A 26956-nucleotide genomic window follows, 5' to 3' on the forward strand; every position below is an offset into this window, starting at 1 on the left:
ATGCTGATGATCTTTTACTGTGTGTTATGGATCCTGTTGTTTCAGTCCCTAAAATTTTAAAAAATATCGACACTTAGTAAATTATCAGGATACTCAATTAATTGGAAAAAAGTTTTTTTAATAGGAAAAAAAATGTATGCCCCTAAGAAATAACTTAAGCGATACCTTTTTGAATAATATACCATTTAAAATACTGAAGGATCACTTTACATATTTTGGTTTGAAAATTCCAAAGAACCCTAAATATTTGTTTAAATTACATTTTTTTAGACATGTTTAACAGAGTTAAATTAAACATTGAAAGCTGAAAACTACTCCCTTTATTACTAATTGGCCTTGTGAATGTGATAAAGATGAAGTTGTTCTTCCTAAGTTATTATATTTCTTCCAAAATCTTCTGATTTATTTACCTGCAACTTTTTTTAAACAACTTGATTCAGTTATTCTTTCATTTGTATGGAACTATAAAACACCTTGCATAGCAAAAGCCCACATACAAAAACCTACTGATTGTGGAGGTCTTGGCCTTCCCATTTTAAAGCATTATTATTGGGCAGCAAATGCCAGGGCTCTCACTTTTTGGCAAAGGGGCATCCTGCATGATATGACATCTGAGACCTCTCCATTATGGGTTTGTCAGTGCCAGAGTCCTCTCTCCCAGCTTTGCTTTTTACAAAGTGTAAATCTATCAGTAAATTAGGAAGCAGTAATTTTGTGCTGAGAAATTCTTTGAAGATTTTGAATCAGATTAATAAATCTTATAAATTACCAAAAGTTTCAGTCAATACACCAATATCATGTAATCCTTCGTTTGAGCCCTCTCAGATTGATGGTACTTTTTCAGGAGAAAAGGTTTATACTGTATAGGAGATCTCTATATAGAGGGTCAATTTGCATCTTTTTCAAAATTTAAAAGTAAGTTTACACTCCCGCAGTCTCACTTTTTCTGAAAAATTAACCTGAAAATCATATTATTCATGAGCTTTTATCTTCTCATCCTGAAACCAGACATCTGGTATTGAATGATGAAGTGTGTTTTTTCTTTATGTGTATTTTGTTATCCTATGTTGGTTACTGTTTATTTTGTATTTGTGTTTGTTAATATAACGTCTAAACATTAAATAAAATATATATATTTTTTTTTAAACAAAAAAAATGCTTCACTTTTGCTACGGTTACGCCTGTCATTTACACTTCTCTGGCATTTTCAACCCTCGAAAGAGGGTTCAAAGAGGGCTCAAAGAGGCAGATCAATACCCAGCAGGACTCATTTGATGTGGATGAAGATATCCATCACCTTGAGGGTTTACCTGATGCGTGTAAAGGCATAGAGAAGATAGGCCGCAGTGTTTCCCCTGTCATCCAGCATCTTGTCGAAGGAAAAAATGTAATCATTGATGCGGTTGTGTGAAAGGTCTGCATATTTAATGCATCCAAAAGCCACCGCACGCTGAGCCTTCATCAGCTCCTCCGGGGTCAGAACCTGCAACATAGTTTCAAAAAGTTGTGAGGTTAGAGCAGGCAAGACTTTTTGCCACCCTTACAAAAACAAGTTACCAAGTATGTCCTGATTACTTGAGGAGGAAAAAAATGAGCTAATCTTAAGATAAGCGAAATTTTGCAAATAAAAAATGATATTTTTGAGTGTAGTTATGTATGAAACACTACTTGCATTGAAGTCACTTTCAAACCAAGAAGCTTTAAAAATCTGCTTGACCAACTTGAACACGAGAGAAATCTGTGCGGTGAACTTCATGAAACTCCAGATCACACTGATTCCTATTGAAATGATGACTTCACCTATGAAATTTCACAGAGGTAAATGCAATGTTTCCACTACATTCATTCTACTGTAGAATGAATGCATTCTGCCACACCAAAAATCATCCCTGCTGTGGCTGCAGCTTCTCAGTGACATTATAGTGACGCCACCCACATCATTTAGTCGGGTAATTAGTGGAGAACACAGAGCAGGACTTTAATTTTGGCGCGGGATTGCAGATATCGCGCATAATTCTACTCATTTCTGCAGGTTCTGCACTTATAACGTGTTGACAGATGACGGAATGTATCATTTGAATGTGCTTTTGAGACAATTGACAATTGAGCCATGCCAATTTAAAGTGAAATAACTCAATACAGTACTTGCGCACTCTCTTATAGACCATTTTTTTATAGACCCACACCCAAACCATGCACACATAAAGCTGCCTCTGAGTTATGCGTAAATGGCCAAATACATACCAAATCATGTCAAAATGCCCATCTTGGCAAGTGTTCACATAAACACAGTTGGCTTATATTAAACATGGTCAGTATATGTGCTATTAAGTGAATGTAAACCATTGAGAAACAAAATGCACGCGAAAAACAGTATATTAGATCAATGGTCTTAAAGAGACAGCAGCTTAAATAAAACCTGCTGCTGTCTGTCATTACTGTTTATTTACTGTTTTATATCTGTCCACAGAATGATAAGAGCACACGTTTTAACATATTTTTATTTAAAGGGGTCCTATCATGCTTTTTCACTTTTTGATTTTTAGTCAGTGTGTATTGTGTATGTTTGGGCACAAAAAGATCTACAAAGTTACAAATCTCAAAGTCCACTCCAAAGGGAGACATTTCGTTTTTTTAAAAATCCCTTTTCAAGAAGTACAACGAATGGCTCGTTTGGACTACAGCGTTGCTTTCCGGTATTTGTGATATCACAAAGCTGTCCATTAGAATATCATTAAAATAAATCCCGCCTACGGACATTCTAATGGTTGGGGGGTTGTGAGAATGTTTGGTTGAACACTGCACGTTTCAAAATCGAAACCCGGTGCGGGTGTTTTTATATCGCCGTATTTTTCTGAAGGAAACCGACTGTCTTCAGAAAATTTTGGGTGTCATTTTCATTTCATCTTGCATGTAATGTCTGATAAAGCAGCGTTTGTGAGCAAAGCTCTGCTTTGTGTACAGCGTTACCAGGGAAACCTCGATCTCCACTCCAACAGCTGCTCCTGCTGGCTGAGAATGAATTTGCATATATATGCCGCCACAAATAGTTTAACTCTGTGGGACTATAGTCTAAATAATTTCAACTGTATAACAGTTTCACTGCAATTCATGTTATAATGTTAGAATTAAAGAACAATAAACATAATACACATTACCGTTGCACTTATCTGTACATAGTAAATGCAGTTATTTTTAAGCTGTTGTTGACATCCTATATAAAACGTGATTTAGCCAAAAAAAAACAAAAAAAACAATAACATTACCACGTTAATATGTCTTGCAATATCCATGCGTGCAAAGGTTCTGCGTGATCCTCTTGTTCAATAAACTCAGGGTCTGAATTGATATGGCAATACTGACAAACTTGCTGCTTTGGCAAGGGGAGAGGCAGTACTGAAACACCATCTAAGCTGTTCACCAATCACAACACACTGGGACAGCTAACCAATCACAATACATTTCGTTTTTCGGAAGGCGGGCCTTCATCAAACCCGGAACTAATCAAGCCGTTTGTGCCAGGCTGGGGAGAGAGGTGTTGTAATAAGGTAAATGTGAAAAATAATGGAGAGCATGAGAGCATGTTCTAGTACACCCCCAAAACAAAATCAAGACTTTGTACAACAGCATAATAGGACCCCTTTAACACTCCGTATTTTAACTTAAGTGCTGCAAGCCATGCATACAACACCGGACATAACAGGTTTTCTGGTACGCAAAAGAAGTATTTAAAGGAATTCCTTAGCTTATTGCCGTTACTGTGGCAGCCAACAACAGCACAGCTGAACCCTCCGCACATTTCTATATTAAATTATTGAAAAAGCTTAAATTCAGTCAATCTTGTTTACCCCGTTTTAACATGGATTTCTAGAGACCGGCCGTGGCTGTCGGGCAAGATGGCAGATAGCAGTGGTAGCACATAATATCCGCGTTCTGATTGGTCAGATCGTCTGTCAGTCAAGCTCTTTGCGATTGGTCAATTGCACGCACAAAGGCGCCAGCGCGTGCTGCAGCCTGTATTTCATATCAAAGCATGAAATAAACTATGCGCCTGTAATGTCGTGATCAGTTAAGTCATGAAGTTACCAAAAAGGTGATTAAAGCAGCCTCAAAACTGCACATGCATGTAATATATTTTATATAAATATTTTAAAGCCTTGTTACGGTTATGGCAAGTCTTTCTCTGAAGGGGTGGGTATGAAACAGACTTGGGTCCGTTATCATGTTCCATACTACCCACCACTAGGGGGTGCAAGAGGGCTCATGCATTGGGTTTATAAGTGAGCTGTGTAGTAGAAGTTAGATTTGTTTGGGCAGGGGAAAGCATGACTTTCCTGCTGCATCTCCAAAGTGAAGCTGCCCTGATTTAGAAACTTCTAGTTTCCTGCTCAATCGAAGTAAGATTCATTAAGTAAGAATAATTCTCAATGCATGACTTCAGGGAAGTCGTGGCCTAATGGTTAGAGAGTCAGACTCGTAATCCAAAGGTTGCAATTAAACATGAAATATCCATGAAGCTTTAGTGTTTTGTGTTAAAGCTATTGAACTATTGCTATTGAACTATAAGCTATTGATTCATGTTAATAGTTAGTTTTCAGCCCCTCCCAAAATTCTGATTTATAACAGTGTTTTTAACCTGTGCAGTTAGGAATTTGTTATAGAGTCACATTTAAGAACATGTCTCTGAAATAGTTTTCAGAATTGTCCTGGATCCCAGCACTGTCTTCCTCATCTAACACACCCGATTCAACTCGTCAGTTCATTAGTAGAGACTTTAAGAACTGAAGTGGGTCAGAAAAGGTAAAGATAGTTGAGAAAAAATACAAAGCGTGTCAGATCAGTGTCACGTTCAGCAGCGGCAGCTCTTCAAGAAATAGCAGCCGAAACAATCTAATAACCCGGCTGCTGTGATGTCTGTTAATCAAAGGAAAAAGAAGAGGAAATTAATAACTTAATTATATTTAATTTAGAATTTAGTGTTTGATAACTACCATTTCAGCTGAAGGGTACAGGTAAATATGACATTTATTATAATGTGTTTATGTAAAGATTGTTTTAAGTTCACTAAAATTAAAAGTTTTTTTTTTTTTTTTTTTTAGTCTAATGTTAAAATTGATAGCTCTCAATTATACTTGAAAGTTGAATGGCCATAATCAATGGTTAAATATGGGGGGGGGGGGGGGGGGATTATAGCGACATCAGTATTCAGTATTGTATCCGTGATACTGGCCTTCAGTCATAAAAAAAGGTGCCATTAAACAAATATTAAAAATATACTGTCTATGTTGATATTGAATGTGTTGGTGTCAACATTTCACTTTCAGCTGAAATGGCATTTAGTTTAATCCGTTTATATCGAAAACCCTCAGCAAAGCTTAAGTTCTATGATCAACTAAAAAACCTCCTTAGTTTGGATTTTAACAAAGAGGTTATATTGATGGGGGACTTTAATATTAATTGGAGTGATAAGGGTGGAAGAAAAACTTTTTCTCAGATCTTTTTTTTTTTTTCAGATCTTACACAGTTAATTGAACAACCTACAAGAATAACTAATTGGTCTGAAACTAAAATAGATTTATTATTCACAAATAGACCGGAAAGAATTACTAAAACCTATAATCTAGTGACAGGGCTGTCAGATCACAATATCATTCTTTTTTCCAGGAAGCTAAAAAAACATTGTTAGCATTCCTCAGCCACACCAATATGTAAATATGAATTAGTCCCAATTAGTCAACAGGAAAACCTTGGGGTAGCACTAAGAGAGATTGAATGGAACGGGGTCCTCTCTAAAGGTGATGTGGAGAGTGACTGTGACCAATTTACATCAACAATTAAGAAAGTTATGGGGCCCTAGCTCAGAAAGCGGAGCCAAAAAAAAAGCAGGGATACATTGTCCTGGCTAAATGAAGAGTGTAGGAAACTTATGAAGGAAAGAGATCAATTATTGAAACATTTTTTAAAAACAGGTCTTACAATAGACCGACAAAAATTTACCTCACTACGAAATAAAGTAATACAAAGGCTAAGACAAGCTAAAGCCAAATTTTCCATTGATACTATTGAAGAGGCAAGAGGAAATGGGAAGATGATATGGCAAACCATCAACAAGCTGATTGGCAGAAAACAGAATTATAACAATAAATATTTTGAGTTGAAAATTAATAATGAATTAGTTACAAATCCGATCATTATATCTACAGAATTAAACCTTCTTTTTAGACTCGGTTTATGAAATAACTAAACTTTTTAATTCACCTAGCTGTTCTATTTGCACCATTAATTGTGCACAGACGATTTTTCACCTACAAGAAATAACTGAAATAGAAGTAGCAAATACCATCAGCGGCTTAAAAAATTCTAAGGCCATGGTATCTATGGCCTTGATACTAATTTTTTAAAAGGGCACAAAGAGATCCTCTTACAGCCCATTACATATCTGATTAATCAGTCCTTAAGACAATCCATTGTGCCATCAGCATGGAAGATAGCCCTGGTTACACCCATTTTTAAATCAGGTGATAGATCAGATATGGCCAATTATCGGCCAATCAGTATTTTGCCTGTTGTTTCTAAAATAGTTGAAAATGGGTGGCTAAATTACTGATTCAACATCTTAATAAAAGCAATTATTCATTTCACCCTATGCAATTTGGGTTCAGGGCCCATCACTCAACAGAAACAGCTAACTGTTTGTTTTTGGAAAAGGTTAAAGGCTACCTAGATACGAGTTCTTATGTTGGAGCTGTCTTTCTAGACCTAAAGCGAGCTTTTGATACTGTTAATCACAAAGTTATTTTATCTAAATTAACATTTCAATTTCTCAGAACAAGCTCTCAACTGGATAAAATCATATCTGTCCAGCAGAAAGCAATGCACTCATATTAATGATTCAAAGTCCCCATTCTGTGAATGTCCAGTCCCCCAAGGCTCCACAGTTGGTCCAATCCTGTTTACACTATATAAATGATCTGCCAGAGGCATGTAAAAATGTTGATGTTCAGATGTATGCAGATGATGCTGTAATCATTACATATGCTAAGAACTATCATGAGATAGCATCCACACTTACATCTGCAATGGCTCACATTGATGACTGGCTTACTAAGTCATGTCTCTATCTAAATACCAAAAAAACAGTCTGTATGGTGTTTACCAAACAAAATCTGAAGGCGTCACATTCTAATGTGTTCATTAGAGGACAGGAGCTTGATATTGTTAATGAATTTAAGTATCTAGGAGTCACATATGACTCCACCCTAACATTTAAACGTCATGTAAAAAAGGTGGCAAATAAAGTTAAATTCAATTTACAGAATTTTAAGCAAGTTAGACCGTTTCTTGACACCAAAGCTGCCAAGTTGTTCTTATACACTATGATCTTTTCACACATGGAGTATTATTTTATAAATTGGTCATTAACTAGCACAAATATTCTTAAAAGTATTGAATCTTTATTTAAGAAAGCCATAAAAACTTTAGATAAAAAGCCATTGTCATTCCATCATTGTGATATCTTAGAGAGACATACATTTTTAAGCTTTGACAATTTCAAACGTCTCAAGTATGCTTGTTTGGTATATAAAGTGTTACATAATCTTGCTCCCCCTCCGCTGCATGGCTTTTTCCAAAGACTTGAAAGCGGAGGTAGTACACGGGCCTCTGTAAATGGGGACTGTGTGATACCATTTAGATGTACCACTTTTGGACAAAACGTATTGTCGATAATAGGTGGTAAACTCTGGAATAGTTTGCCCCTCCCAATAAGAGAGTGTCCTACTTCCAACACCTTTAAAACTCACTTAAAACAGTGGCTTCTAGAAAATCAGAGATGTATTCATTTTTAACTGTCACACATTTATATACACTTTCACTGTTAAATTGAATGCAGTATAGAGGGGGATGAATAATGTCTTTTCCATTATGTATTTTTGTTTTGTTTGTTGTTAATGTATGTGTTATGTGTTTTTTTTTTGTTTTTCTCATTTATAGTGAATGAATGTTGTATTATTGTTGGTTGTTTTTATGTTACCTGCCTAGGGACTGCAGATGAAAAGTAGTTATTGTTACTAATTCTGGCATATTTACATGGTGTATTTTTATACAACAACGTTCATGAATATGCATGGTCCCTATTAAATAAACTTATAAATAAATAAATAAAGGGGTCATCGGATGCCCATTTTCCACAAGTTGATTTCATTCTTTAGGGTGGTCAAAATCAGCTCTGTTTTCAGCAATTTTAGTCCATGTTGCTTTAAATGCCATCTCTTCCGTGGGGTGATGAGCAGACTGTAAACTTCAGCCGCGAAACTGGCTAACTAGCGCACATTAGGAAAGGCGATTTGCAAAGATTCATAAAAAATCCTTATACTCACTTCTTCTGTAGATGAAGCTGGATCACGAATGATTAGCGTGAACAGACGCATTTATGCAGATCGGGATCGGCGCATTTCCTTCAAAACTAAAGTAACGTTAATGCTCTGCGTCTTCAACGGCTCAGATGTCGGGAGTAAATGACAACTGCTTTATTTATTATTATATGCAACAACAAAACACCTCAGTCGCTTAATCTGAGACATTCTTGTCTTCCCCTGCACCGGAGTCAACACAGCGGACCGCTCTCAGCTCACTCAGGGCAGGTCTAAGGTAAGACGGCCTTGTCAATCAACTATCTTGAAGCGGTCTGTGCAGAACTACGTCTTTCTGACAGGAATCTCAGAACAGCCTGATTTGAGAAAGGGGATTTTAAAATAGGGATTAAAAAAAAAAAAAAAAAAACACTGGGTCGATTTCTATCATTATATGATGGATGTGTACACACACTTCCAACACACATTTATGTTCAAACAACTTGTAAAGTGAATTTTGCATTTGATGACCCAGAGAAAGAGAATGAACAGATAACTAATAAGAGTGCTAATAAGAGTGCTATAACAAGATAAAAAAAATTGCTTTAGATCAGCAAATCAGATCAAATCCAACACCATTGGTTCAAACGGATTATGCTCACAAGAACTGTTCTTCTCAAACCCTGGGTTTGGTGCCACCCAGTGGCAGTTCTATGCAAAGTGAGTTCAGAGTCGAGCACATTTCTCATGCAGTCAGTTTCTCCTTGATTTTTGGATGCCATCCTTTTTGTTTGTAAACCCATCATCTGTAAGTCAATTCTTCATTACATAATGCTTGATTATATATATTTACACATATTTGTGATAAGTTCTTTCAAAGCTTTGATTTGATGTAAATTTTAGTAATAGCCTCTGTTAGCCAAGCCTTTATTTGATATGGCACTCAATGTGTTGATTTCATTCTACTTTGATAACTTCTCTATATGAGTCAATATCTGTATTGGTTGCTATTTTTGGTTATCTGATAATCTCATTTAAGTAAATTGATATACAATATTTTAGCCTTTTTTCTCAGATACAAGTCTCAGAGCTGTTTGTATGCATATTCTTTGGTTGTTGTAATTATTCTGATTGTTGTTTGTTTGCTGTTTTTTACAGTTTTACTCCTAATTCATAATGTACATTCCACTGGCATCTTATTAAACGAGAAAGACTAAGATGAATCCCGACTCATAGGTACTTTATGGATGGAGTTTGGCTGGCTGTTAAATTGCATTTGCACATGAGAGGAGAACAGTACAAGAACATTGGACGATTACACGCCTGCTATCTTTTCTGCCTAATTTAATGCAGCATATGTTGCCAATGTTCAGTCAGTAGCCATACCACCCAAGACTGGTTGCCCACTGAAGCTAAGCAGGGCTGAGCCTGGTCAGTACCTGGATGGGAGACCTCCTGGGAAAACTAATTTGCTGCTGGAAGAGGTGTTAGTGAGGCCAGCAGGGGGTGCTCACCCTGTGGTCTGTGTGGGTCCCAACACCCCAGTATACTGACGGGGACCAGAAACCAGGCTCAGTCGGGGGGCCAGTTCTCCTCTGGCCAGGATATTATTGTTTATTTATTGATTTAATAAAAATTTTAAATGTATAAATGTATTATATTTCAATTTTTATATTGTTGCAATTTCTAACAATAATAGTATTATGTAGTTAGGTATTTTATTATATTTTTAGTTATTTTGTTTTATTTTTAGTTTTATTGTGTACACTGATTGGCTTCATCGCTGTCTCCAATAAGCTGGTGTGTGGTGGGCGTTCTGCCGCAATATGGCTGCTGTCGCATCATCCAGGTGGATGCTGCACACTGGTGGTGGTTGAGGAGATTCCCCCCCTTTCATGTAAAGTGCTTTGAGTACCCAGAAAAGCGCTATATAAATACAAATTATTATTATTATTACTGTTGTTGTTGTTATTTTCCAGAATTCTGACACATAAGGCACTTGGCAAAAGTCTGATTCACTTTAGGGAAATCAGAAAAAAAATGTATTCTTGGTCAAGAATAAAATCATAAAATCTATTATTTGACATCAATAATCAAATAATAAAATCTATGAAAACTTAAAATTGTATATGTGTCATTAACATTCCAAAAAAGTCTATTTGAGGGCATCTAAATGTCTAAATAATTTTGCTTTGCCTACTTGTGTCTGAAACAACATAATTGTATTTTTCAAACTCCTTTACTGTCAGAAGCACTCTGCGCTATTGTGCATTAGGCATTAGGATGTTCTTCATTTCTGAGAGCAAAGGAGTTGTGATTATATATTCAGTAATTGGTACAGCTGGCCCCTGGTCGCATTTGAGATCTACTGATCTATTCTGAACTGAGTACTCAGGCATACAAAGGAAGTTGAATGGAGGCTTTCAGGGTGACATGAAAACGTGCTAATTTCGTCAGAGTTTGAGGGGCTCACCTTATCTCTCCCCTTCTCCTTCAGTTTGTCCATGGATCTTTTCAGACCCTCCTCAAGAAGGTCCATTAGACGAACTGTGTCCCCTGAACGAGTCTTAAACTTTTTCCTGGGAAGAAGATTTAATATAAATACATATAAAACATTATTCATTACAATATTTTCATCGCAGCAAAAACTAGTGGCACATGGGGCACTAGAGCTGCAACTAAAAAACAATTTTGATCAACCAATTAATCTGTCGAATTTTTTCTTTGATAAATCAAATATTAATATTCTATTTAATTTGATGTGCAAATTAAAGTTTAACATTATATGTGTTTTGTATATACAGTGGGGAAAAAAATTATTTGATCCCCTACTGATTTTGTATGTTTGCCCACTGACAAAGAAATTATCAGTCTATAATTTTAATGGTAGGTTTATTTGAACAGTGAGAGAGAATTACAACAACAACAACAAATCCAGAAAAAAACATTTAAAAAAGTTATAAATTGATAAGCATTTTATGTAATAATATTTAATCATATTTTAATAATTATTTGATCCCCTATCAATCAGCAAGATGTCTGGCTCCCAGGTGTCTTTTATACAGGTTAAAGGGAGTGCTCCTAATCTCAGTTTGTTACCTGTATAAAAGACAACCTGTCCACAGAACCAATCAATCAATCCGATTCCAAACTCTCCACCATGGCCAAGACCAAAGAGCTGTCCAAGGATGTCAGGGACAAGACTGTAGACCTACACAAGCCTGGAATGGGCTACAAGATTATTGCCAAGCAGCGTGACAACAGTTGGAAGAAACGCAAATGGAAGAAACGCAAAATAAGTGTCAATCTCCCTCGGACTGGGGCTCCATGCAAGATCTCACCTTGTGGAGTTTCAATGATCATGAGAACGGTGAGGAATCAGCCCAGAACTACACGGGAGGATCTTGTCAATGATCTCAAGGCAGCTGGGACCATAGTCACCAAGAAAACAATTGGTAACACACTACGTCGTGAAGGACTGAAATCCTGCAGCGCCCGCAAGGTCTCCCTTCTCAAGAAAGCACATGTACAGGCCCGTCTGAAGTTTGCCAATGATTCAGAGGAGAACTGGATGAAAGTGTTGTGATCAGATGAGACCAAAATCGAGCTCTTTGGCATCAGCTCAACTCGACGTGTTAGGAGTAGAGGTCTGCAAGCCCGTCGGGTCCAGTTGAGTCCATTCGGAACATTGTTTTTTTACAGATCGGGCTCGGGTCGAACTCAGGCTCCTTTAGCTTCTCTCCTTTTATCGTGCCCATATACGCGCAGAGCATACATGGCTACTGTATGAAACACTGATTATATTATAAATAGCCTATTACACATCGCCTGTGCATACAGGTGACAGTCGACCATGCAGAGCATCAGGGAGAAGTTGGAGTGTGGGGAGTTAATAAAAGTTCCCAATGCTTTGGGAAAAGCTGCATTTTGGATCATCCATGAATTTGATGATGATCCTGACTCGCTGTCTCCTCATTGGATGCGCCTTTAGAGAGAAATGCATCTTTAGGGATTTTATAATGAAAGTTTTTGTTTTCGATTCAAATTATTTCGTTTTAAAGTAGTAATTCAAAGCTTTCTATAGATACTATATTAAGTCAGTGAGGCAAATATTTGCTATGTTTAGTTTTTTCAGAAGCGCTTCTGCTCTAAACTGAAACTGAATATGCACCCGATGACCCCTTTAACAATCCTGGAAAAAGAATCCAAACCATTTCCACAAAAATCAGCACAGCACAACTATTTTTAACATAGATAATAAGAAATTTTTCTGAGCACCAATTATATTAGAATAATTTCTGAAAAATTATGTGACACTAAAGACTGAAGTGATGGTGAAATTAAATTATATTCACACTGTTAAATTACAGTAATATTACAAAATATTACTGTTTTTACAGTATATTTCATCAAATATAATTCTTACCAAGCCTAAAACTTTGAACAATAGTGTGTTATGATTTAAAATGTAACTCTTATAATACAGTGATATTTTCACAGATAAATATCCAAAGCTCTCTCCTCTGAACATAAGAATGTAATTATTATTCAGTAACCCTGCAGTAATCCAGTTATTGTTTATGTAAAAAACAATACTATTACTTGCATTGCACAGAGGATTTTAAATATCTAATCTGATCAAGAGAAAATCATGCTTTATCCAAAATGAATTTGCTTCTGTTTATGCTACACCCTGTGCATCTCACCTCGACCACTCAAAATTAGTTGATTATTTAATTTAATTTAATTTAATTTCTAGCTGTTCCATCCCTATGGGTCACCCTGGTGGAAATAAGACAAAGGTGATTTCCATACTCAATGCACTTACTTGTCCTCTCCGAGCACCACACCAAAACCTGCATGTTCTACCCGTATGACCTTTGGGTCATACCAGCCTATCAGCTGAGCAGCAGCAAAGACCACTTGGAAGTGCATTGCCTGTCATACATCACAGACAATGACAAGAAAAAAAAAAGAAAACACACACAAACTGAAAACATTGTTATCTGATCATCAACGCACATAATTCTCAGAATAAACAAAAAAGTGCTTCTCCTGTAAACAGATCAGAATTATAAACTGTGTTGACAGAGTCATTAACAGACCGCATTCCTGACCTAGACCGCATTAATATTTGAGGTGAGGAATCTATTTCAAATATTTATGAACATATAGATGTTTGAATTCTGGGGTGTGTTTCTATCTTGCTCAGTGCCCTTGACCCCTGCTGCATGAATTTTGGCAGGCATTTTTGATTTAGTCAGACTTTATCTTGAGACGAAAACGCTTAATAGTCTTAGTCACATTTTAGTCATTTGAGCCTTTCATATTTTTAGTCTAGTTTTAGTCAACAAAAAGTCATTGCATTTTTGTCAACTTTTAGTCAAACTGCAGTAACCAACATTTATTTTGTTAGCTATTTTATATGCAGTCTTCAGACTAACTTCAAACTACTAAAATATCCATTAATTCTTCTCTCTTTAGACCAAATCAATTAAGCTTATGAGAAATTTGAATCAAGGATTGAATTTGGAAAAACTGGAATACATTTGAATTTTTTTGGTAGAGATACAGTACGTTTACTTAAGTATACATTTATTTAACATCTTTTGTTGGTTAACATTAATGACACATAATTAGGAATGCTGTCCATTTAAGACGGATGCATGTAATACTGACACATTCGGTTTTCACCCACCTTTTTATGTTCAATTAAGCCATAACCGACTGTATTTATGTTAGATAAGTTACTCTAGTCTACACATTTGGACTGCTGTGTGTCTATTTAAGCGCTGAGAACTGATTGTGCGCTGTATGAGAACTGAAGAAGCGGAGGGTGCATGTGTGAGAGAGCACTTCTATCAGTGTGATTCCGCCTATCACGCCTTCACTAACTTTAAGTTAATTGACAACAAATTATGACTCCCGGGAAAAACGGGACATCTGGTCACCCTATCCCTAACCCTTCAGGTGCTGAGGCCATTGTTTCAGATCGCTAGTTCGTGTTTTGGTAGCCTATCCATCCAACACCTTCTCACTCCCAACTCGTCACATATTGAAGCTTGGTCTGGATGACCTGGCGTCGCTTTTTGACGCTCAAGGTCCTCCGTTGTTTTCAGTTGTTTGTCTTAATTTAATGGTTTGCATCCATTTGTAAAAATAGAAATAAATTTATATAAATTTATACTTGGACCACCTAACCCCACCCCTAAACCTACCCACCTCTGAACAATATAAAACGCGTAACAGGCAAATATAAATCTTTATGCAAAGAAGAGAGTAAAACATAAGGTTTTAAATCGTTGAAAAATGATCCAGCTCCGTTAATGCGCTCGCATGTTATTCAAAAGCATACTCCCATCCCATAGCATGACGCAATCGGTCACGAGACACACAAAAGCCAATAGCATTTCACAATCGAGGCTGACGTAAGGCCTCTTCTGGCGGCATTTTTTGAATTTGCAGATAATGCAGTCTGCAGCAGGATCTGAGCATTAAGGCAGACGGAGACGGCGATCCCATTCCTCTCACAAATCAATCGTTTTGCCTTGTAGTTGTATCTGCCCGTTATATCTTGTGTTTTATTGATAAATGGTAGGTTTAGAGGCAAGGTTTGGGTTACGTGCTCATAAATGTGTAAATAATGTAATATAAATAAAATTGTTGTGACTGTTTACATAGAAAAATCACTCCCCAAAAATATATGCAATAATGGCAATGTTATTATCCAATATATAATTTATGACGATAAAATTCCCAGTATCGCGTCGGCATATTGGTGCTAAGGGTTTCCTATTTAAAGCAACAGAGGACCCTGCAAGTCGAAAAATTACGCTAAAGGGGTACATTGAGCGTCAAAAAGCGACGCCAAGTGGTCATGAGCAAGCTTCAATATGTGACAAGTTAGGAGTGAGAACATGTTGATCCATCCACTGCGGCAGCCATACTGAGACTAGATATGCAAACGCCCCTCATCTGACTGCAATCCAATGACAGGGATGCACATTTTGAAAGACAAGACAGTTAACTTAGCCTATAAGGTGTATTTTGAATGTCCGGTAGTCCTCAAATAACATTCTAGTCTCATCTTGTCTTTTTAACGAAGACGCAGCATAAATTTCTTCATAGGTTTTATCATCAGATATTAGTTTTAGCTCGTCTTAGTCACAGAAAAACATTTATTGTAATGTTAACATTTATTGACGAAATTAACACTGGTCCTCATTCATATCAGGTAACTGTGGGAAGGTTTGTGTTCTGGGGTCTGTTCAAGATTTCAACACACCTGGCCACTGTCAGTCACATAGATGATGATGTCAGCTTTCTCATCAAATAGCCTGTTTTTAATGGCAGCTAGATCGGAGGTATCGTAAGTGTAGCCTCCATCCGATTTGACAATTGTCAGGGGAATAGACTGTCCTGGAGCAAACACTATCTTCCTGCCCTCGTCCAACTGCACCAGCCCTGTTGAGAGAGAATAGGATTGGCAAGGAATATGAAAGAGGATGGTTGAGCGAGGGACTAAAAGAATTCTTAAACCAACACTGACCCCCACTGGATAAGAGCATTTAGATATGTGCAATGCATTTAAATAAACGTTCCAGTTCAATTGAAGCTACATTCTATAGACTGTCGAATGGTACAGTAAAAGATTTTTGACCTGTCTTTCAGTCTGTAAAAACAAACAGAAATCATGTTTACAGTAATGTGCTTACAATAGAAGTCTATGGTACTGAACTGGTGTAAAAATTAAACACCGTTTTGGAAGTAAAGCCAGTAGTATGTGATACTAGTGCAATAAAATCAACTATCAACTTTGCCTGTACAACTTTAAAGTAAAATCTTTAACTCATGGGATGCCCATGTAAATCCTGTTTGCAAGAATAACTGACACTGTTCACAAGCTGTTTAAAGAAATAAATCCAACCACGTAAACTGTTAACTATTTCTTAAGAACTAAAATATATAAATATTTAGTGATTAAAAAGTGAATCAAAAGGAACATACAAACCAATAAAATAAAAATGAAAAAATAAATCAATTAAAATATACAATAAATAAATATTTAAAACATAATATCAATCGCTTAATGAAACGCTTGTCTTTTAGAATGGCATAAATTATTTAAAATTAATATTTTGCAGAGTTTATATTTCTCTTATACCATCTTAAAAGTGAAGTGTGTCATTTCTGCACCTACAGCAGCACAAAACAGAATCGCAATACGAAAGTATGGTCCAGTAACTTGACCAATAGTTTGGGGTGGGACCACTTGTTTGTTTGAACAGCAAAAAATCTGACAAACAGACATTCCTGGTGCAAAAAATAAAATCAGATGCATGTGTGTTAGGTTAGAGGCCATCTGTATGACAGATTATCCCTAAAAATGGTGGTGATGGCGCAGTGGATAAGACACATGCCTTTGGTGTGAGAGACCCGGGTTCGAATCCACTGTGAGACACCAATGTGTCCCTGAGCAAGACACTTAACCCCTAGTTGCTCCAGAGGCGTGCGACCTCTGACATATATAGCAATTGTAAGTCGCTTTGGATAAAAGCGTCAGCTAAATGAATAAATGTAAATGTAAATGTAAAAAGTTACCTAAATAAACTGTTAACCTTTCTATGTCCCACCCAAACCTGTTTCAATTAAAACTACATAAAGACAGGGAAAAAGCAACTTATTAATATTCATTCAAATGCCATTGTAAAAAAATATCTACTTCAAAAGCAAGCAAAAATTATATTTTTAAACATTACATATCAACTTTTACTATTAGACAGTAAAACAACAAACATTAGAAGTCCAAGAGCCTTCGATCTGTACCTTTTTCCTCAAACTCTTTAATCACAGCTGTCATCATTTCCTGGTAGTAGGACTCTCCCCTCTCTTCTATGCGGATATCCAAGCAGTTGTAGACCTTTTGAAACTCTGCATCAGCAAAGTGGAAGGGACAAAGACAGTTTAATTACAACAGTCACACCACAGGGAAATCAAATGTGGCACTCTCCTGAATTAACAAAGCCTGATTAGATGGCATCATCAGAAAAAAATAAACACTTCATTAGACAAGCCTTAGTGGGGACCGGAGTATGTGAGCGGAGTGGAGTGTCAACAATTTCCCCTCCGAGCATTTGATAAACACTAGGCTCCAGCTCCACTCTGGGTTCACCATTTCCCACTCCTGCTCCACTCCTCACTCAATGATATCAGAAACACCGCTCCGCGTCTGAAGTATTTCAGTATGTTTGAAATATCATAGTTCTGTTCATAACGTATATTAAAAAATAAAATAAAATAACAGGAGGGTTTCAAAGTGGCTTATTGGAACACTAATGTTCAAACTTTTTTCCTAACACATGACAAGCTAATAACATGGTTGTCAGAATTAAAAGGTATAATTGCTGCTTTTTGTGGTGCAAATTTTGTTTGTGATGAAAACAACAGTACATTTACGTCAGTTATTTTACCTAAGGATGGATGCATTTCTTAGAGATTTCTGCTCAATTTAAATCGGATACAGATGAAGTAGCACTGTAAGATTACTTTTTGTTTGAATGCATTATTGAGAGAGCGACTGCGTGTGAATATGTGTTGTAGTAGGCTACTTGTTTAAATCATGCTTTCAGCTGAAAATATTCAGTATCTAGAAGGAACAAACAAATTCCTTGAGAACTATAACTTTTAGGCAATAACCATTTCAGGCATCATAGCCTTCACATTCTTTCTGATTTGAGTGATCCTTCCCTATCAAGCTAGCTAAATATGTTTAATGTGAATTCTTGCTAAATATGCAGTTATATTACGGGCCGTTGGCATGAATTGTACTCGTGATGGAGCAGTGGTGGAGCGCTCTTGGAGCGAGTGAAAACCACGACGCTCCGACTTTTTAAAAAAATCCGCTCCTCGCTCCAGTCAAAATCACACCGCTCCACTCACATACTGTGGGGGCTTATTGGGGGGGACTCAAGGGTCTGATTAAGCGCTATAAAAGTAGATTCTGTCTAGAGCTGGTGTCACAAGGAACAGACATGCCTACAGAGGTGCAAGGCATCTTTGCCCTTAGGATTTGAACTGCTAAAACTAGTTTAAATATTTGTCCTCTGCATTAAACATAGACATTGAAGTAAAGGGAAAAGGAGAGCAAACGTGTGAAAAATGTCTCAGCTTTTAAATGTTAGACATCGAATTAAATAAAAATAACAGGTAAAGTGTTTAAAATATGATTCCATCTTAGACAAAAACTCTTCACTGCTTTAACAGAAGCTTCAGAACTTAGAAAAACACTTGATCCCTGTATTTGACCCTTTTTTGTTAGGAATGAAAGGGAATAAATGATAACCTTTAATATTGCACCTGCCAAGAAGTATCAGTACACTGCAAAACATTACCATGAATTTAAGGGTACAAGACTGTAAAAATGCTACAGTAAAAACCTGTTAAATGTTTAAAGGTAAGTTCCCCTACTATATATGGTTAAAAACTGTATTGGACATTACATGTAATTTTACGGTAGTATACCATTTTTGGAAGTGGAAAAAGAACGTATAATTTACAGTGAATAACCGTAAATTAACATTCCCAGAATTCCTAGCATTAGTTTTTTCTTATCAGTTGTGTACATTAGGCTTGTATGTTACATATAACGTTGTTAAATTAATGATTATTTCAGTTTCATTTGGTGGCTTTTGGTGGTTATCAGTGTATTACAAAAGGTACAAAACATATTTCAGTACTTCAATAGGTTGGTATATTAACATTATATCAGTTAATGAAATTACGGTATTTAAATTTAAGTTAAACCTCAAATGCTGCTACCGCATTTTTAATGGTAAAATTCTGGCAAGCAGAGCTGGGGGTTTTTTTTACCGTAAATTTTACGGATTTTTTTTTTTTTACAGTGTATTTATTATTTAGTTATTGTAATTGTTAGAATGGCCAAGGACCAAACCTTCAGTTGTATAGAGACTTGAAACTTGAGGGATGATTACGGGGCGCTACAGCGATCAAAAGTATGAAATCACTCATTACTCTTAAACTGGTAGTCAAAGGCTCAAGTGTCTTACATCGTTGGAATCCTTGGCTCACACTGGACAAAACGCATTATAGGACAGTTACCCTGGCTTTAGGGTACTTTGGATTTTTTTGAAAAACTTACTTTCACAAACTAGTCCTAGATTTTTCACCGATCGAAACCAAACCAGTAAAGAAAGATTCCCTGGAGAGTGAGAGTGTGTTCACACTTGTCATATTTGGTTCAATTAAATCAAGCTCTGGTGCGACTGCTCTGTTAGTCCGGTTCATTTGAGTAAGGGTGAATACTGCAATCTGAACCCTGGTGCGCACCAAATAAGTGGACCAAGGCCGCTGAAAAGATGGGTCTCGGTCCATTTCCAAACAAACTCTGGTGCGGTTCAAATGAACCAAATAGAATTAGAAGCAAATACTTCTAAACAAACCAAAAAATTACCAAATACTGTTTGGGGTGTTTGGTAAGTTCCGTCATTAAATATACGTCATTCAACCAGACCAATCAGGTTGTGAATGTATCACTATGCCTTTAGGTTCAGTATCTATAGGTTCACCATCAAAAATGCCAGTGTAAACGTTAAGCAGCCCAGGACCAAATGTGTCATTTTCTTTTTTTGGTTCGGACCAAACGAACCGAACTACAAGTGTGAACCAGGGCTCAACAACAAAGAGTGCCCGATGGCCATTTGCCAGCGTGAAGGACGCTCGGGACAGTAGACGGATTTGTCACTTGCCTGATTGGGCCACTGCAGCATAGTCACAAAAGTTTATAATTTGCATGTGTTTTTAAGCCTTGTTAATTTAACAGTTCAAGCGATTAAAAAGCATTCGGGCACAAAAGACAACTCCTTACTACTTTCGCGCTGTGTTCTGTGTGAACAGCGTACACACAGACAGCCGCATCTCTGACACGATTTAACAATGATTAATCTACATTTAATTTATACAGTGGAGTACAGATGCACCAATTGACCGGACATTTTTTGTTTTATCTTCTGCTCCGTGCTTGCACACAAACGGTACTGCAATCACATTCCAAAATGCCATATGTGTGGAAATATTACGTTATTATTATTATAATTAGTCTGTAAACGGCCGTTAACAGATGCCAGAGACGTTGAAGACGGACGCAAAGAGGAGAAAATACTGTAGCAGACAGAACAAGATCACTGTTCAGGATGCACGAAATATAGGAAGAAAATCCAAATATTGAATTTTATATGAATATGTTTCTGAGGGGAACTGGTTGTTTTCAGAAAACTTTACATGGATTTCTTTTCATCTTGCTTCAGTATAACACATTTAAATTAGTGTTAATACGTGCATTGCTGCTGTTTAACCAAGGAAACGCTGCATTATTGCTGTTAAGCGCTGCCTGCTGACAGAGAGTGAAATTGCGTCTCACTCAGCCCATCTGCTGTTTGTGTTTCGTACAATGTTTTATGCAGCACAATTTTTTACCCGACCGGGCCAGTAGAAAAAATCCTTAACATTGAGCCTTGTGAATGCACCTTGAATATCAATTATCAAAAAAGTTGAACTTTGGACTCACCATCACAAAGGGACGCCAAAATGTTAGAAAGGGGCAGGGACGCTTTTACTAAAACAATTATTTATTTATTTTTTAAATCACAGAGCTTGACCACTTGGTGGCGCTATAATAGGGAAGAAAGTATTATAAAAATGGCTCTACCTACGCAACCCACTGACTTGAAAATTGGTATGCAGTGTCTTTGTCCACTTTGTCTGCTTATGAGGACATCTGCATATATCAAAAAACATGGCCCGCATCGGCAAATGAATTTGAGCACCTATTAAGCAAGGTTAACAGAGGCCAATCAGAACGAAACTCATTGGGATTGTTAGACTCATGGCCCTAAAGGTCTGTAAGAATTTTAAAAGTAATCGGCCATTAGTTGGCACTAAAGAGTTTTATGCCTCTGTAATCATGTGGTGTTTCACACACCCACACAATATTCATATCATTTGATACTGAACAACTTTGCCTCAAGAACCACTGCTGTCAATCAAATCATTCATTAAATATGATCAATTATGTTAAAAACCTACTTTTGCGAACTAGTCCTAGGTTTTTCGCTCACCCTCAATATAACCACTGCAGTACAATTCACAAGAATCTCTAAGTCAGGGGTCAGCAAGCCGCATGCGGCTCTTTCATCCCTCTGCGGTGGTTCCCTGTAGAGTGGGTGTACAATACGTGGGGGAGGTGTCCCTCCCGACTTTCAAAGGGCATATTGCAGGTTAGAGACTCCAGTGAGTCGATGTATAGAAAAATACTGTAGGAACTCGATTTTCTTTAAAATATACTTTAAAATACGCTATTAAAGCTTCTGGAGTCGTTTTTGTGAGAGAATTTTACTTCCGCATCTGAAACGTGCCAAAACCGGAAGTGACGCATCAAAAGGGAGAGCGGTCCATTTAAACCATAGGAAAACAATGGATCGCAATGACAGTTCGTACACTGAGGAAAGTTTAAATGTGTATTTATACTCGTATGACGGACCACAGATAAAATTATGAGCCTGCTATGCAGCCAAGAGAGCAGGACAGGCCAGGATTAGACAGAACAACGGTCAGAGAAGACAAATTGAGTTTGTGTGAGGAGAACACGGCAGGTGTTTGGTGAGAGATCAGTGTTAGCTTACAGATATACACACGTTAGCTAATGTAATCAGACAATAGCAATGCTAGTATTGGTCATCTGAGTATTGATACTTACCAGTAATAGAAACTAATAACCGTTGATCAGGCGTGTCACACTTGTTAATAGTTACGTGATAGTGGTTTTTATCACTGCAGGAGAGAGATATAAACACGTTTTTGATTCATAGGTGCTTGTGTGGGAAATGCAAGGCCATGGTCACAGCTGAGGAAAGTCAGTGCTGCAGGGAGTTAGATACGTTACATACTGGGTCTTAGTGGAGAATGTGACCCCTACACTTGATGTGCAGTGTCTGACTCTACAACCAGGCTTTGAGGCTTGCTGTCTGAACCCCTATGTGCTACAGATAGCCTCTATGCACTCTCCAGGCCAGCAGACACATGTTTTAAGGCAGAAATCATTTATTACTCTAAGCTAAATACTTGTATACCAGTCTCTTCAACTGCACTAACGCACGGAGGCCCGGAAGATACCGTCCTATTTCTTGTTAGGAAACCTGTGGACTCGATGTCCTGACAGGCTGGAGTTTGTGCAACCTCCATAAACACAATAATTTACCATGACAATGATAAATTGAAATAAAAATAACTGCCGAAAACACACTGACTCGCGTGCGCTCAAAGCAGAGTGCGGCACACGACTCCCATGACGCGTTGTTGAAAAAAAGGTTTTTTTGAGAACCGTCAAGGAAAGCCTCACTTTTTCATCTAAATTTGTGCCCTCGCGTCTTGTAAAACATTTTCAAATCCTGCATTAACGGTTCATATGGTGTTTTCATAAAAGGTTATATATTAATTTGAAAAAAATTTAACCTGCAATATGCACTTAAATACAACCTAAACTCTTCCCCTGCACTTTTTCTCGGTCAAGTGTGTTAAAGTAGAGGTTTTCAAGAGCCAATGTGAATACATCTAGATTTAAATTAAAAGAGAAAAGATGTTTTGGATATGTTTTATTCGTATGCAAAGCGATGTGAATATCACGGAGCGCTGAACACTCTCGCGCGCATATGTTTTGTGTGTTTATGGTTTGTGTGTTTTTCAAGTCTTCTCCAGGTAATAAATATGAATGATACAGTGGTAATTGAAAGCATTTATTACAGTACAGAAGCTATAAAATATGTGACCCTGAACCACAAAACCAGTCTTAAGTGTCAATTTTTCGAAATAGTGGTTTATACATAATCTGAAAGCTGAATAAATAAGCTTTACATTGTTGTATGGTTTGTTAGGATCGGACAATATTTGACAGAGATACAACTATTTGAAAATCTGGAATCTAAGGGTGCAAAAAAATCCAAATACTGAGAAAATCACCTTTAAAGTTGTCCAAATAAAGTTATTGGCAGTGCATATTACTAATCAAAAATGAAGTTTTGATATGTTTACGGTACAAAATATCTTCATGGTACATGATCTTTACTTAATATCCTAATGATTTTTGGCATAAAAGAAAAATCGATAATTTTGACCCATACAATGTATTTTTGGCTATTGCTACAAATATACCCCAGCGACTTAAGACTGTTTTTGTGGTCCAGGGTCACTTATATTTTCTGCCTTATTCTGTGATAAAAATGGAAAAAAGTGTTTGTAGTATATATACACTGATTGTACAATCATAACCATAAAATTGTCATTAGTAAAATATTTTATAAAAAATATTATAGAAGACAAATTATTGGTTATTGTCCAGCAGTGTATTTTATTTCTAAGCCAATTAAAAGATATTTTTTTGTAAATTATACATACATAAATATTATTATAATAATTATTATTATTACTACATTTGACATTTCTTTCCCCCTCACTTCTGAAATGATTGCTACTCCTCTGCCCTGTAACATACCTGAATATAAAACTTTAGCTATGTGCCGTGTTATCTTTATTTGGGCATCAAATATTTTGTGGCTCCACATGAATTTTATTTGGTAGGAAATGGGCCAAAATGGCTCTTTTGACGTTGAAGGTTGGAGACCCCTGCTCTAGGTCAATAATTATCAAAAAATGTTGACCTTTTGCATTTGTACAGGTATTTATTTATTTGAAATGGGAATCTTCTGTAACATTATAAACATCTTTACTGTCACTTTCAAACAATGTTTGAAAACATCCTTGCTGAATAAATGTATTAATTTCTTTCAAAAGAAAAAAGTGTTTCTCTGCTTTCTTCAGCAATGAACAATTCATATTATCCTTACCCTCTGAAGGGAACATACTGTCTGTCAAGGTTTGTGCATGCTGTCTTACTGAGAATGACATTCTTAGTGATTAATTTCTCACACATACCATTGCGGGAAACATCACAGATGAGGTTCCAGGCTTTGATGAAGTCTGGATCTTTGCTCTGTAGTTTAACCACACACTGGTAGGCCCTCCTCTTAAACTCCTCATCCTCATCAAACCTTTTCTTCGATTCCTGATAGAGATGAAAGTAGACAGTAGTTTAACAGCTTTGAAAAGTAAAAAAAATTAAATAAAAATCAGTTGCACAGAATGCACAACGAAGGCTCTATAGAGTTTCTGTCAAAGCCTTCCACAAAGAGACTGTATGTTACAAGGGACCTTAAAAAGCTACTTACATTTTTAGAGATGTGCAAACAATAAAACCACTGTTAAAATGCAAGTTACTCCACATACAGGTGCATCTCAAAAAATTAGAATATCATGAAAAAGTTCTTTATTTTTTGTAACTTGTTTCAAAAAGTGAAACTTTCATATATTCTAGATTCATTACATGTAAAGTAAAACATTTCAGAAGTTTTTTTCATTTTGATGATTAGAGCTTACAGCTCACTGACACCGTCCACAAAGAGGGTAAGTCACAGAAGATTACTGAAAGGTGTGGCTGTTCACAGAGTGCTGTATCAAAGCATATTAAATGACTGGAAAGAAGAAATTGGGTAGGAAAAGGTGCACAAGCAGCAGGGATGACCGCAAGCTTGAGAATACGGTCAAGCAAAGCCTATTCAAACACTTGGGAGAGCTTCACAAGGAGTGGACTGAAGCTGGAGTCAGTGCATCTAGAGTCACCACGCTCAGACATCAGTGTTCTCAGTCCCAAAGACCAAAGGGACCATCCAGACTTTTGCGACAGAAGCAAAAGCAAATGTCTGTCATGGTATGGGGGTGCAGTAGAGCAAACAGCATGGGTGACTGTCATATATGCGAAGGTACTATTGACTAGGGGTGTGCTCAAAATATCGATTCTTAGATACATACCGATATAATAAAAAAAGATACAGTATCGATATTCTAGCCCTTAGTATCGATACTCCGCCCAGCCATTAGGGGGCGGAGCAGCGCCCGCGAGTTTCAAAAAACTCATGGAAAATGTTAAAGCAAGATGTAGCATTTAAGTGATTTCATAGTGAAATATGTTATGGCAGTACATGGTGTCACAAAAAAGAATTATAAGAAGATTTAATAAGAAGTTAAGAATAATAAGAAGATGATTTTGTGCTTGTGTGAGCTCAGACTGTACCCTTGGAAAGTTAAATGTTGACTTGTGGTAATTTCCAGATTAATACAATTTGTGTACAATTAATCAGAGCACTTAAAGTTGCAAATATTTAAGCAAAATGCACTTTGTTATAATGCACTTCAGGGCTCGACAGTGCGAGCATTTCACTCGCATTTGCGACTAAAAATAGATGTGTGCGAACTGGAAAATGTATTTAGGAGCACAAGTGCGAATACAAAACAAAATACAAAACAGCCTAACTTATACAGTAGCCTATAACAAACTATTAATTTATTCTGTTTATTTATGGAAAAATTGCGATGCAGCCTCATATGATTACTTTACAACTTTAAAAAGGCAACGTTTTAATTTAAATGAGCACAGATGAGAAGAAAAGCGGAGCGAGTTAAAGTGAAGACGCGCTGAATGACGCACATTCGCCACTAGAGGGCGCTGCCGTTACCCCGGTAACCCAGTAAACAAATCAGCTGTGCTACTTTCCTAAAACTGTGTAAATAATGTTTCACACTCACAGCCATTTAGATATTTATATTCGCTTTAGTCTTCACAATAGCATCAAATAATTCTTACTTAAAGACTTAATGAGCTATTTATTTTCAAACATTGTTTCTAAGCTAAAACATGGCCCATCCACTGATCTATAATAGAGAACAGTGGGCCTATCTATAACGACTGATTCGTTATTATTGTTCAGTAAGACAAGTTCCATTAGTTAACATGAAAAAAAACAATGACTGCATTTATTAATAATGCTATCTTAATTTCAACTTTTAATAATACATTATAAAATCAAAAGTTGTCTTAATATAATTCAATGGAGCTAACATTAACTAGCATAGTTGTATTTTTTATTAAATCAACATTAACAAAGAATATTAACTACTGCAACAATTAGGTATTGCACATTTTTAGTTAATGTTAACCTGCTTTAACTAATGTTATGGGACCTTACTTACCTATTGTTCTTTCGTTCATTTGAACAATCTTTTGCACTCTAATCTTGAAACACTTGTTTACTTTATATTTTTATGTATTTTTTATAAAAGTCTTTTAGTAAATTATCTTTAATAAAGTTATTTAACCTGTTAGGAGGACAACACTTTTTTTCACTTAGAAATTATATATTGTGATTTAAAAACAAAAACATATACCGTGACACAAGCTTCAATGATTATTGTAAAAATTTTATACCGACACAGTTTAATAGGATTATAACTAATTACATAATTAGCCTATTAAATAGTGTCTGAAGTAAAATTATTTAAAAACCTTGTGTACTTTCTGTATTCTGATCAATTAAATAATGGTGCTTGTAAATGTCTCTTTGTATCCCCTTATTAAGCTAAAACACCTAATTAGAAAAATTTGCATTGCGCCCCTAAATGTTTTTAATGCGCTCCTAAATTTT

General features: G+C 36.5%; 1 protein-coding gene across 1 annotated transcript in view; it reads right to left on the reverse strand.

The window, feature by feature from the left end:
- Positions 1-26956, reverse strand: part of rars1 (arginyl-tRNA synthetase 1) — an 87500-nt gene that overhangs the window by 13633 nt on the left and 46911 nt on the right. The window contains exons 8-13 of the mRNA XM_079405583.1: positions 24354-24483; positions 17178-17282; positions 15637-15815; positions 13180-13289; positions 10825-10930; positions 1311-1483 (exon numbers count right to left, since the gene is read on the reverse strand). Of these exons, the coding sequence (XP_079261709.1) occupies positions 1311-1483; positions 10825-10930; positions 13180-13289; positions 15637-15815; positions 17178-17282; positions 24354-24483 (803 nt within the window). The remainder of the gene's footprint in view (positions 1-1310; positions 1484-10824; positions 10931-13179; positions 13290-15636; positions 15816-17177; positions 17283-24353; positions 24484-26956) is intronic.

Source organism: Barbus barbus, assembly GCF_936440315.1.
Source record: "Barbus barbus genome assembly, chromosome: 43".
In the NCBI taxonomy this organism is placed as follows: domain Eukaryota; kingdom Metazoa; phylum Chordata; class Actinopteri; order Cypriniformes; family Cyprinidae; genus Barbus; species Barbus barbus.